At 53.6% G+C, this 11,299-nt stretch overlaps 4 protein-coding genes across 4 annotated transcripts; all 4 read left to right on the top strand.

The window, feature by feature from the left end:
• Nucleotides 1-263: 263 nt before the first annotated feature.
• On the top strand, nt 264-1,245 carry AYO21_10417 (hypothetical protein; the record flags this gene model as incomplete). Its single annotated transcript, XM_022660336.1, has 2 exons — nt 264-634; nt 699-1,245. 2 exons carry the CDS (start codon nt 264-266, stop codon nt 1,243-1,245), a joined length of 918 nt encoding a protein of 305 aa, XP_022507359.1.
• Nucleotides 1,246-2,207: 962 nt separating this feature from the next.
• On the top strand, nt 2,208-3,485 carry AYO21_10418 (hypothetical protein; the record flags this gene model as incomplete). Its single annotated transcript, XM_022660337.1, has 1 exon — nt 2,208-3,485. The coding sequence occupies one exon, from the start codon at nt 2,208-2,210 to the stop codon at nt 3,483-3,485; it is 1,278 nt and encodes a 425-aa protein (XP_022507360.1).
• Nucleotides 3,486-4,925: 1,440 nt separating this feature from the next.
• AYO21_10419 (hypothetical protein) lies at nt 4,926-6,608 on the top strand (the record flags this gene model as incomplete). Its single annotated transcript, XM_022660338.1, has 1 exon — nt 4,926-6,608. One exon carries the CDS (start codon nt 4,926-4,928, stop codon nt 6,606-6,608), a length of 1,683 nt encoding a protein of 560 aa, XP_022507361.1.
• A 2,217-nt stretch (nt 6,609-8,825) lies between these two features.
• On the top strand, nt 8,826-9,872 carry AYO21_10420 (hypothetical protein; the record flags this gene model as incomplete). Its single annotated transcript, XM_022660339.1, has 2 exons — nt 8,826-9,186; nt 9,259-9,872. 2 exons carry the CDS (start codon nt 8,826-8,828, stop codon nt 9,870-9,872), a joined length of 975 nt encoding a protein of 324 aa, XP_022507362.1.
• Between the last annotated feature and the right edge of the window lie 1,427 nt (nt 9,873-11,299).

Raw genomic sequence — 11,299 nt, forward strand, 5'->3', positions numbered from 1 at the left:
CTTCACTGAACATAAGACTGTGAACGCCTGAGCAATTGGAGGCACATCATCCAATGGCATAGATGCCCATTCGCCTCGGGTATTGGTAAACACACGTTTTGGATGGCTTACCCCACACTCCATCTGAGCATCGCGTGTATAGAACCCGGGATGGCGTGCTATCTGACAAATCAGGAAATACTGTGGCCTGGACCATAAGTACAGGGTGCCCTTCACTTGTCGGCACAGCTCCGAGAACTATCCAGCAAGCGAAAGCGACAACAATGGCATCAGCAGCAGTTCAACAACCCGGCGGTCACTCGACCTCGTTCGAACCTTTGACGGCGCAACTGAAGAGTACTTCGGTGCCTCAACAGGAGAAACACCATGTCCATACCCAGTTGAACTATCACAAGGATTCTGAGGATGGAAGCCCACCGCCTCCAACTTATGTTGGCAAGCCAGAGACCTACGAAAGACCAATCCAACCAGTCGATGTTACGGTACATGACATTCGAGGCGAGGAAAGTAACTATACGCTTGACAAGAGTGGCTTTGAGATTTACCGTCACACGAGTGTCGAAAAGGACTTTCTTGATGATGACCAGATCAAGGCACAATACTACCCGGAGATCGAACAGTTGTTGAAGGATGCGTGAGTGATAATACCCTGGAATATACCACCCCCGACCTTCTAGCTGACAATGGCTGGTTGATAGCACTGGGGCCTCTCGTGTTTTGATCTTTGACCACACGATCCGTCGAGCCTATCAGGACGAACGAGGGAATCCCACTACACCTCCTCTTCGCGGGCCCGTGAACCGCGTCCACATCGATCAGAGCTACAGCGCCGCCAAGTCGCGGGTTCCATTCCACCTCCCCGACGAGGCCGAAGCCTTGCTCAAGACGCGCTACCAGATCATCAACGTCTGGCGACCGATCAAGACCATCCTCAAGGACCCCCTCGCCGTCGCTGAGGCCCACTCGGTGCCAGACTCGGACCTGATCGGCGTCGGTCTCATCTACCACAACCGCAAGGGCGAGACCTACACGGTGCGACCCAACCCGGAGCACAAGTGGCACTACCTGTACGGCCAGACACCGGAGGAGGTCCTCTTGATCAAGTGCTTTGACTCAAAGTTGGACGGACGAGCCAGGAGAGTGCCACACACTGCGTTTGTGAACCCGGAGACGGTCAATGAATACCCACGAGAGTCGATCGAGGTGCGATGTTTGGTCTTCCATGAGGATCAGACCGCTGAATAAACCGAGAAGTTGGGGGAATATATGTCAGCCAGTCAGATCTAGCTTCAGTACTGATATGAAACTATATGATTAGCAAGATATCTCCACCGTACCAGCGATAGTCTGATGCGTATCTGTCTAATGGTCAAACGTTAACTTGTAACTGTCATCCACTCTAAAAAGTTCAATTCCCAATTCCCCAATGATGCCGTTTCGCCGTTGACATTTCAATCCGTCGAGGTTTGCCTCGGTTTTTGCTGCCCAAATCCTCCACCACGACGAAACGATCGACATGTCCACTTACTTGATATACTGGTGCCGGGGTGACTGGGTGAAGTTGTACGACGAGTACGACGGCGCCGCTTAGATTTGTCTGCCAAGCCTGCGCCACGAGGCGGTGTCAGTCACATGACTGCGCTTGACTGCATCAGGCCCAGAGAATGATGCGTTGAGCCCCCCAGCCACAGTCTTGGTGGCCACGATCCCTCCCTCGCTCCCCTCCCCTCCCCCTCCCCCTCTACTACTTGTAGCCAAGGCATCAACCAACTTGCCAAACTGCGCCCCCCCGCCGTTGTGGAGTGATTTTACAAGCATTCGCCCATTCCCGTCCGTTTATCAAACGCGCCTTTTCCGCCGGTGCACCTTCTCTCCAACGTGCTGCGTCATCCCTAGATTCTCGCACGGTGATTCTGCCTTGGCTCTGCCCTTTTGTCTTCCCTTTGTTACGGCCCGCATTTCTCTCGACGGATAAGGGGGGTTGTTCTGGGAAGGGGGCCCTAAAACTAATATATTATTTATCTCCGAGCTCAAAAGGCAAACCTGCTTGGCCTTTTCCTCATCGTTCCCTTTTCCTGCGATACCACACCAGTAATCAAAGCGAACCTCTTCTCTTTCCATTTTTATCTGCCAATTCTCGGCGCAAACTCAGTCGAGGCAGTCGAGATCACAAGTCTCCTAATCCGACCTCTACATACACGGCGCAAATGTCATACGGCCCCCCTCAGGGTCAACCTCCGTACGGAGGATATCCTCCTCAAGGACAGGGCTATGGCCACCCTCCACAGCACGGCGGATATCCTCCTCCCCAGGGTGGTTTTCCCCCTCAACAGGGCGGTTATGGCGCTCCACCACCACAACATTTCGGTGGTCCGCAGCAAGGCGGTTGGGGTCCTCCTCCCGGAGGCCCTTTCCCAGGTCAATATGGCGGACCTCCACCTCCACAAGGGGGCTATGGCGCTCCTCCCCCTGGCGGCTTTCCCCCACAACAATACCAGCAATATGGCGCTCCTCCCGCGCAGCCCTCGCCTGGTTACGTCCTCGGCGCGCAGGCGCAAGGTGATGCGTCGCGCGACGCGGAAGCACTGCGTAGCGCAATGAAAGGCTTCGGCACGGACGAGAGAGCGCTGATCCAGATCCTGTCGAAACCGGACCCCTTACAGATGGCACTTCTGAGAAATACCTACAACCAGCGCTTCCACCGCGACCTGGAGAGAGATATCAAGTCAGAAACATCAAAGTATTTCCGTGACGGGCTGGTCGCGCTTGTCCAGGGCCCGCTCATGCACGACGTACACAGTGTCCACGGAGCGATCAAAGGGCTAGGGACGAAGGAGTCGGTGCTGAACGATGTTTTGCTGGGTCGATCGAATGCCGACATGCGCGCCATCAAGCAGGCGTACCAGCAGACGTACAGAAATACCCTCGAAGCAGACGTCAAGGGGGATCTATCAATGAAGACAGAGAGGTTGTTCGAATTGGTCATGTCGGCCACGCGAAATGAGGAGTCCACGCCCGTTATCCCCGCAGAGCTCGAGCGTGATTGCTCGGAGCTACACCGCGCCATGGACGCCCGCGTGGGCACCGATCAGCTCACCGTGTGCACTATTCTCGCAAGACGCTCCGATGGCCAGATCCGCGCCATTGCACAACATTGGCACCAGATGTACCGTTCGTCCCTCGAAAAGGTGATTGAGTCCGAATTCTCGGGACACATGAAAGACGCACTGGTCTTGATGGTCCGGAGGGCGAGTGACCGCGCAATGTCCGACGCCGTGCAGTTGGAAGATGCTATGGCGGGGCCGGGCACCAAGGATGTTTTGCTCGTTCAACGGGTGGTCCGGGTGCATTGGGACAAGATGCATTTGGACCAGGTCAAGCGGGCCTACTCGCACCGATACAAGAGGGATCTGATCCAGAGGGTGAAGGGTGAGATCCATTTTGACAAGTATTACGAAGGGCTAATGGTTGCTCTCTTGTCTTGATGGAATGACGGGATTGCCAATGTTTCTTTCAAAGTGTTTTCTGGTTTACACAGGGACCGACTCTTGGGTTTTGAGGTTCAACATGGGTGGCTGCTATGATCAGACTTATCACATTCCTCCAGGCAATGAGTGACTAGGACGGGTATGAACTACTAGCCATTGGTTGTCTCGCGACAATTACTTCTGCATCTTTGACAGAAGGTCAAATAGGATAATGCTATCAATATCTTTCACATTATAACTTGGAATTCGTTGCTTCGGCTGACCGCACTCTTGTATTCGAGTTACGCAGTTCCTCTTTCGCAGTGCATCTCTTTGCTCTTGTGTCAAAATGTTCTGTTAAGGGGGGGCCGTGTGAGTTTTGCCGTGCAGGATCCCTGGGACTTGATGGCCGCGGTGAGACACAGAAAATGGGAAAACAGCACCAAACATTTGTTTTCTTGGGAAATGGGGTCGTCAGGATCTATTAGTTCCGGAAAGGAGCCACGCGATGCTGGAGTGATCCGCGCATTGAGTTGATATTCTTTGCGATCGGTGCCTTGTTAGAGAGATGACTGAGACGTGTGATGATACATATATCATCAGACGAAGACGAGACGAGAGTATGGTGGGTAATACTCAACTGGGGGGAACCTGAGATTGAAACATGAAGCAAGTCTTCGCAGGGACGCCGGGCAGGGAATTGCCAAGGCCCGCAGTCGTCGGCTGCGTCCCTTGGACCCAGACCGAAGCACGACCAATCTTCAACCTTACACAACCTCCACAGTTACAAGAACGTTGTATCTCGTATCCTCTTCGCATCTTGATCGCTGTCGCGTCAAGAAGCTGTTTTGGGAAGCCAGCGTCGGGGTGAGCTCTCCACGATGCCTAAATCAGGCTCTGGAAATGTCCGCAGATCAAGGTCTGCAACTCTGTTGTCAGCTCTGACTGACAGGCTTCGATCCGATCAACTGCCCTTCAATCGGAGTACGATACTCGGTAATATGCTGTGCTTGGACCAACCACCCCCCACAAGGAAGCCCCGGCCATGTGTCTGCCTTAGCGCAGGGCCGAAGGCCTAAAGACGCCTATCAAGATTGATCTCCAACGAACTGTTGGCACCGGCTTGCGGCAGCCCGGAAGTTCTTTATCCCTTCGATTTCCATCTCTTACCACGCCCCCGTTCGATGCTTCTAGAGGCTAGTTTATCGCGCAAACGACCTCGTACAGACCGTTGTCTGTTTGGAGCAAGCCCGATTTCCAAGCAGCTCTCAGGTCAGTTTTTGGGGCAAGCATATTGACCGCCAGTTGCGCCGCCCGGGCGTATTATCCGCATCACCACACCCTTTCCTTCCATTGTTTCTTTACGCATGTCCCCTCCTGGTCTTCCGATTCTTGTCCCTCTGTGGCCATGCGCACTCATCTCTTACAAAGCACTACCTGCGAATATGCATCTCTGAAATGCCCCCCCACAAGGCCGGTCTTCTTTTTGTGAACAAGACGCCCGAGTCAAAGTCTCTTTCCAACAGCAAAGGCGACGTCGAGAGTTCGCGCCAGATCCACAAGCATGTCCAGAAATCCCGAGACTATGAACAAGAGAAAGAAACCCGAAGGAAACTGAAGAGGGCGAGGCTGTTCTCCCTGGGATGGACTCCTGTTTCGGTCGCTCCCAGGCAAACGCCCGCCTCGGAACCTCTCCCCGTGCTTTCAGAAGCGCCTCCCAGCAAGGGGGCCCATTCTGTCGCTCTTAGACCCCACGTACATCGGCAGCGCGAGGCGGACGCTGATTGCTGCATCACTCCAGATGGACCCAAGAATCATGTTCCAGAGGTCTCGCTTGTCATTCCTTCATGGGGTTCGTTGGATCCGTTTGGCCAGTTCAGAGTCCCAATGAACCTCGAGAAGCACCGCATCCTTGAGTACTTCGTCCTGAGGTTCTTCCCTGCAGTGACGCGAAGCGATGTAGTCGCATTCATGGGCCACACCCGAGCATCTTCGTCAAGCCCTGCTGTGCAGGCTGTCCGTCGAGCCACAACCAACGAATTGCATGTCCTTGCACTCTTAGCTGCCGCAAGTGCTCGAATGAAGTTTGTTGATCGATATCATTTTTCCCGCGCGGATCTACCCGAGCGGCTGGCAGATGCGACTCTTCGACTCCTGAGGAGCTATTTGAGCCAAGCGCGACCAATCACCCATGAGTTGGTGCAAAGCATCCTATATTTGTGGACCGTGGAGAGCTATCGAAGAAATTGGGACGCCGTCTGGACGCATGGGAAGATGATCATATTTCTCTGCAATGCTCACCTCGGTGGCTTCCGGAAATTGGATCCTTATATGCGCCGCATGCTGTGGGTGGCGGATCGTTTCCAGGCGGCTGCCACACAGACTCCACCCTTGATCCAAGAGAGATGGGAGACTGAAGAGCTGACGCCGCAGCAGTACACCTGTGCGGTGGCCGCCTTGCGCAAACATGGCAGACAGCCAATGGGGTATGGTTTTATGGAAACAAATAGCGTCTTCACCGAGGATTTTCAACGTCTGCTAGATGCTGTCCTGGAGCTTTGCTGTGTCATTCATTGTCACTGGGCCGGCGTCGCCGAACAAGCTCTCATCCCAAAACAAGACTGGGCTGTCGCTCGAAGCTATTTCGTGGCAGACGAATTGATTAACTTTAAAGACAGCATTGGCGGGGAAGGCCCCGAAAGCCCCGTTTCTGGGGAACCAAATTTCCAGGACTGCGTTCGCCTGGCTTTGATTGTTTGGATGGCATTCGTGCCAGCGTGTGTACCATATGCTGTCAGTGCAGGACAAGTTACACTGCGCGCGGCCGTCGACGCGAGATCTTTGCGGCACAGGCTGGGGCGGATCATTTCGAGTCTGCAGGAACATCCGGCTAGTGTGAAAGAACAAGCTATGCTCCTGTGGGTTGCCGGCTTGGGCGCTGTTGCGAGCGAGTTGGTCGACAATCAAGAATGGTTTGCGGTGCATTTCCAGAGACTTGCAAAGACACTCGGGATCTTTTCTTGGGAAGACTTCAGGCCGATCCAGGAGAGATTCTTGCTCCTGGATCACCTGAAACCGGGCAGCGTGGTGAAACTGACGTGGCTCTTACAGCGAGCTGTGCATGCTGACCTTGGAGACTGAACCATGGCCGTGAATTGGCTATATACGCCCAGGAAACTGCTATGCTGGCACCGGAGACTATCGAAGGTACAACAACGCTGTCCTGTCAACTGTGAATCTTGAATCGCAATCTACACTACTTCGGCAGAAAGATCGATATAGCAGTGAATCTGGCGGATCGACATTTCTCATGCCAATGTCAAAGCCAATGTCAAAGCCATCAAACCCCGACACAAGCATAGGTTGTGCTCATCCTGCGTCGAAGACAACAGACTTGCTTCCCAAGTTCTTGTCTACGCCTGTGCTACGGCGACCATGCTGCGTCTTCCCAGCTTCTGGAGAGAGTGTCCGTCGAGGGCTGGACTCGACGGCCGGATCACAAGTTGCCACCGATCGCGGAGTCACGCAAAGACGGCTATCTGGCGCGCCTGGGTAGATAAAGTGGACTCTGGTATTCCGACGGCGATCGCGGAAAATGTCGGGGTCAGCAGAAATCAGCAAGGGACAAGGACGAAAGAGAACCGGGAGTTTCGGGTGTTGTTCGGTGCCCAGGCCGAGGGCTCATTGATGCCGGAAGATAGTCCAGGGTACTCGGTCACGACGATTACTTTGTAGATGGTGGTTGCGTATCCGAGGGGTAGGCGGTCGATGGGTTGAGGCGTCTCTATCATTGACCATACAAGTCGGTGAGTAAGTGAAATGGGCGCAGTTAAGCTGAACATGACCGCGCCCTTGGCTGGTTGTATGCACGGAAAAACATATTTACCGAGGCAGAATTGAAAATGGAAAGGAAATGGGGAATGGAAATCACATGCTTGGCGGGGGGATTTGGATGCTTGGATGCGTAATTCCCTCGTCATTCTCTCTTTTCAATTTGTTTTCCTCCCCCGCATTCCTCGGCTGTCAGATTCAAATTGATAGCTGAGATCCGCATCCGATGCCTCGTAAAACATGCGTCACAAATTACATGTTTGTATGTACCAAGGAACAAGCTATGGTGGGGGGGAAATCCAGCTGACCCTTTTGGTGTCTTTGTTGCACCTTCTGACTTCATCCCCAAGTCTCGTGCTTTTTGCTTTTCCACTCGTCCTTCCAATCCGCTCTTGTGCCTGGCGAGCTTTCTCTCGAGGCTAGTAAGGATTCCGCTAAAGCTGCTGGGGGGCTGCCACTTGCCATTATGACACACTGGGCATATGATGAAATCTCTCTCTGGTCTTTTTTTTTTTCCCATGGGCTATGCATGCCTCATGGCTCATGGCTCCAATCCTTGTTCATTATTATTGCTCGGCCCTGGCACTGTCGCGCTAACCCGCTGCCACCCAAGGTCCCCGCCCGTCGCCGCCGCCGCTCGCCTTTCTTTCTCATCCTGCCTCGGCGGAAGGGGACAAAAAAGCTAGCTAGCTGGCTGGCTGGCTAGCTAGGTACTCACGACGAAACTCTTTGAACGGTAAACGCGGTTGTTTTCTTGTTGCTGCGTCTTCTTCCTCTCGGTTTTTGCCTCTCGGACCTTTTTTTTTCCCTTGCTGCATGCATGCAATCTTCGATGATTTTCCGGATTCAAACCGGGGCAATTTTGGTAGTGTCTAGTAGACGTTGCTACTCGGTAGAAGTTGTTAGTAGTCCACACGTCCACCACAACGTCCGTCCGTCCCTCACTCGTGTCCGTTCAAAGTCTTGGTTGGGATCGTGCATGATTGTCATAAGACTAGCTGATATTTTCCCTTTTTTCTTTGCCAAAACTACTCGACTTCTTCCTCACTTCGGTTTCTCTGGGCTTTCTCGGGTGTGCAAGACTCTCTTCATCTTCCTGGCGGGTTATTGAGTCACGATCGTCCCCCTCTCCTCTCCTCTCACTACCAACTTGAAACCATTGGGCGTTGTTTGCGCTTTTGAGGGAGCTTGACATTATTTCTTGCCCTCATCCCTTTCCTTGTCTCCGAGTCTAGCTCTCTGGGGTGTCTGTGTTGTCATAAGCACGCTTCGTAACAGGCCGACCTCGACCTCGACCTCTCTCTTTAAATTTCCTCGTTTGCGCTCCTCCTACTCCTCAGGTGATCGTAACGAGTCGACCCTCGAAATCCGCCGAGCCCGACCTCGCCGAACCGTATTCTCTACCCTAGCCTCGACTAGACTATACGGTCTCACCAAGGTGCTTTGCGCATGAGCTGCTGAGCACGTAATAGCTTCGCCAACGGATTATTTTTCCCTAGAGAAGACTCTCACGAAAGAAAAAAAAAAATGTCGGCCAAGAGCGTCAAAGGCGAAGGCGGCAAGAAGCCCGCCAGCGCGGCGACAAACCTCATCGCCGGCGGCGGCGCGGGCATGATGGAGGCCCTGGTCTGCCACCCGCTCGACACGATCAAGGTGCGCATGCAGCTGTCCCGGAGGGGGAGGACGCCGGGGACCAAGAAGCGCGGCTTCATCATGACCGGGCGGGACATTGTCAAGCGGGAAACGGTTTTTGGTCTATATAAGGGTTTAGGCGCCGTTCTCACGGGCATCGTCCCCAAGATGGCCATTCGCTTCACCTCGTACGAGTGGTATAAGCAGCTCCTGGCCGATCCGGATGGGAAAGTCAGTTCGCGCGCGACGTTCATGGGTAAGCATTCCCCTCCGCACAAGCAAAGGTGACGCACGGCGAGTGGCATGTCAACTAACGCGCGAAACACAGCTGGTTTGGCCGCCGGTATCACAGAGGCAGTCGCGGTGGTGACGCCCATGGAGGTGGTCAAGATTCGAATGCAAGCCCAATACCACAGTCTGTCAGACCCGCTCGACGTCCCCAAGTACCGAAGCGCACCGCACGCCCTCATGACCGTCATCCGCGAAGAAGGCTTCGGCGCCCTGTACCGCGGTGTGTCCCTCACTGCCCTGCGCCAGGGCACGAACCAGGCCGTCAACTTCACGGTGTACACGGAACTGAAAGAGATGCTGCAGAAATGGCAGCCGGAATTCGACAACAAGAACCTCCCCGGTTACCAGACTACCGTCATCGGGCTGATATCCGGCGCCATGGGTCCCTTTTCCAACGCCCCCATCGACACGATCAAGACGCGGTTGCAAAAGACGCCCGCCGAGCCGGGTCAGACTGCACTCTCGAGGATCATGAAGATCTCCAGCGACATGTTCAAGCAGGAAGGACCGAAGGCGTTCTACAAAGGTATCACGCCCAGAGTGATGCGTGTGGCTCCTGGACAAGCGGTGACGTTTACCGTCTATGAATACCTGAAGGGAGCTCTGGAAAAGAGCAACCTCATGTTTGTGGGAGGCAAGTACGAGGAATGATCGCGGGGGTGAGCCCCAGAGTGTTAGAGAGGGGAGACACCTGGTTGGGTGAGGTTGTGAGGTCGCAAATACCATGCATGTTGTTGTGATGTTTTGCAGCATCTTCCTGGAGCGAGAACCAAGGGGGGGAAGGGGGGAAAAGAACCATTTTGACTTGGCGCCCACAGGACCATTTTTCCATTGTACATAGTCACATAGTCGGTCCATGTGCGAGTTTGTTTATTTATTCGTTGTGAAAGCGAAATCTTTGTTGGATTGTCATCTGCCAGCGTGCCGCCTTTTGTCCTCTCAATGCAGCCCGTCTCCGGTCCTGCGGAGTGTAACGTCCGTGTTTCGCATCTCTTGCGCTCTTATGCAAAGTCCGCGGGTCAACTCCAGGCGAGACACGCGCAGTAGCAGCATTGAGTGGTCTTTGGGAGAGGTAGGAGGGATAGGCGGAGGGGTCGAATGAACGCATCGCAGGAGGGTTTGTTGGGAGACTTGTCTTGTCTCATCTCTTCTCGTGCTGAGGGTTCTGTGTTTACTTGTATGAGTCAGTGAAATGGACCTGATGGTCTACTCGATATCGCATCCATGAAGGGGACGGCGCCATCAATGAGTGCGTGAGCGAGCACTCTATATCCGAGCAGCTTGTCACTGACACGGGAACTTGTGGGTGCAGGACCCTGAAAGGGATTTAGACTGCGCTTTGTGAGCATCACGGATTTTATTTATTCCGGTCCGAACTCCTGAGTTTGTCCAACCAGTGGCCGCTACCGAGCACATCATTCTCCCTCTCTAATAGACTTCAACTCGATGTTCTACTGTCTCTTTCTCTTGAGAACCTGTTATACTTGCCGTTGCTGAGGAAATGTACTCCATGGGTCGGTTCGCAAACGTTTGCTGAGACTGTGCCATATTATATTGCCAGCGTCGGATCCCGGCTGTGCACGTCATCTCGCCAGTTGATGTACGTGCCAGAATGAACCTGACACCTTTCCAAGCCCTCTTCAGGCTTCGACGGCTTCTCTTTGCGGTCTAACCTAACCTGATCTCGTGGTTAGGCGGTTTCGAGCGTCTTTGGACTGTCCTTGATCGGATCTTATTCGACGGGAACCTAAGGCACTAGCTATAGGGCAAGGCACTAGCTATAGGGCAATAGAAAAATGCTGACGACCGCTGAGAGCAGTAACTGTCTGAGTCTGATTTGTTCCATACGAGGTTACCTTGACTTAAAATGCGTCACTAATCTCCTTGCAAGGCGATCGACAACGCTGTGGATGTGAGAAAATCCGGGCTTCTACCTCTCATCCTGCGCACAGAGGCGTTCTCCTCTACCTACACCACACCGCGCGCACACGACCTTGTCCGATCCTCTACGGATATGACAATGATGCTATAAATGTGGAGATACTCCGCTCTCCCTCAATTCATTTGCTTTCAAGAGG

This window comes from Fonsecaea monophora (genome assembly GCF_001642475.1).
Source record: "Fonsecaea monophora strain CBS 269.37 chromosome Unknown Scaff119, whole genome shotgun sequence".
Taxonomy (NCBI): Eukaryota; Fungi; Ascomycota; class Eurotiomycetes; order Chaetothyriales; family Herpotrichiellaceae; genus Fonsecaea; species Fonsecaea monophora.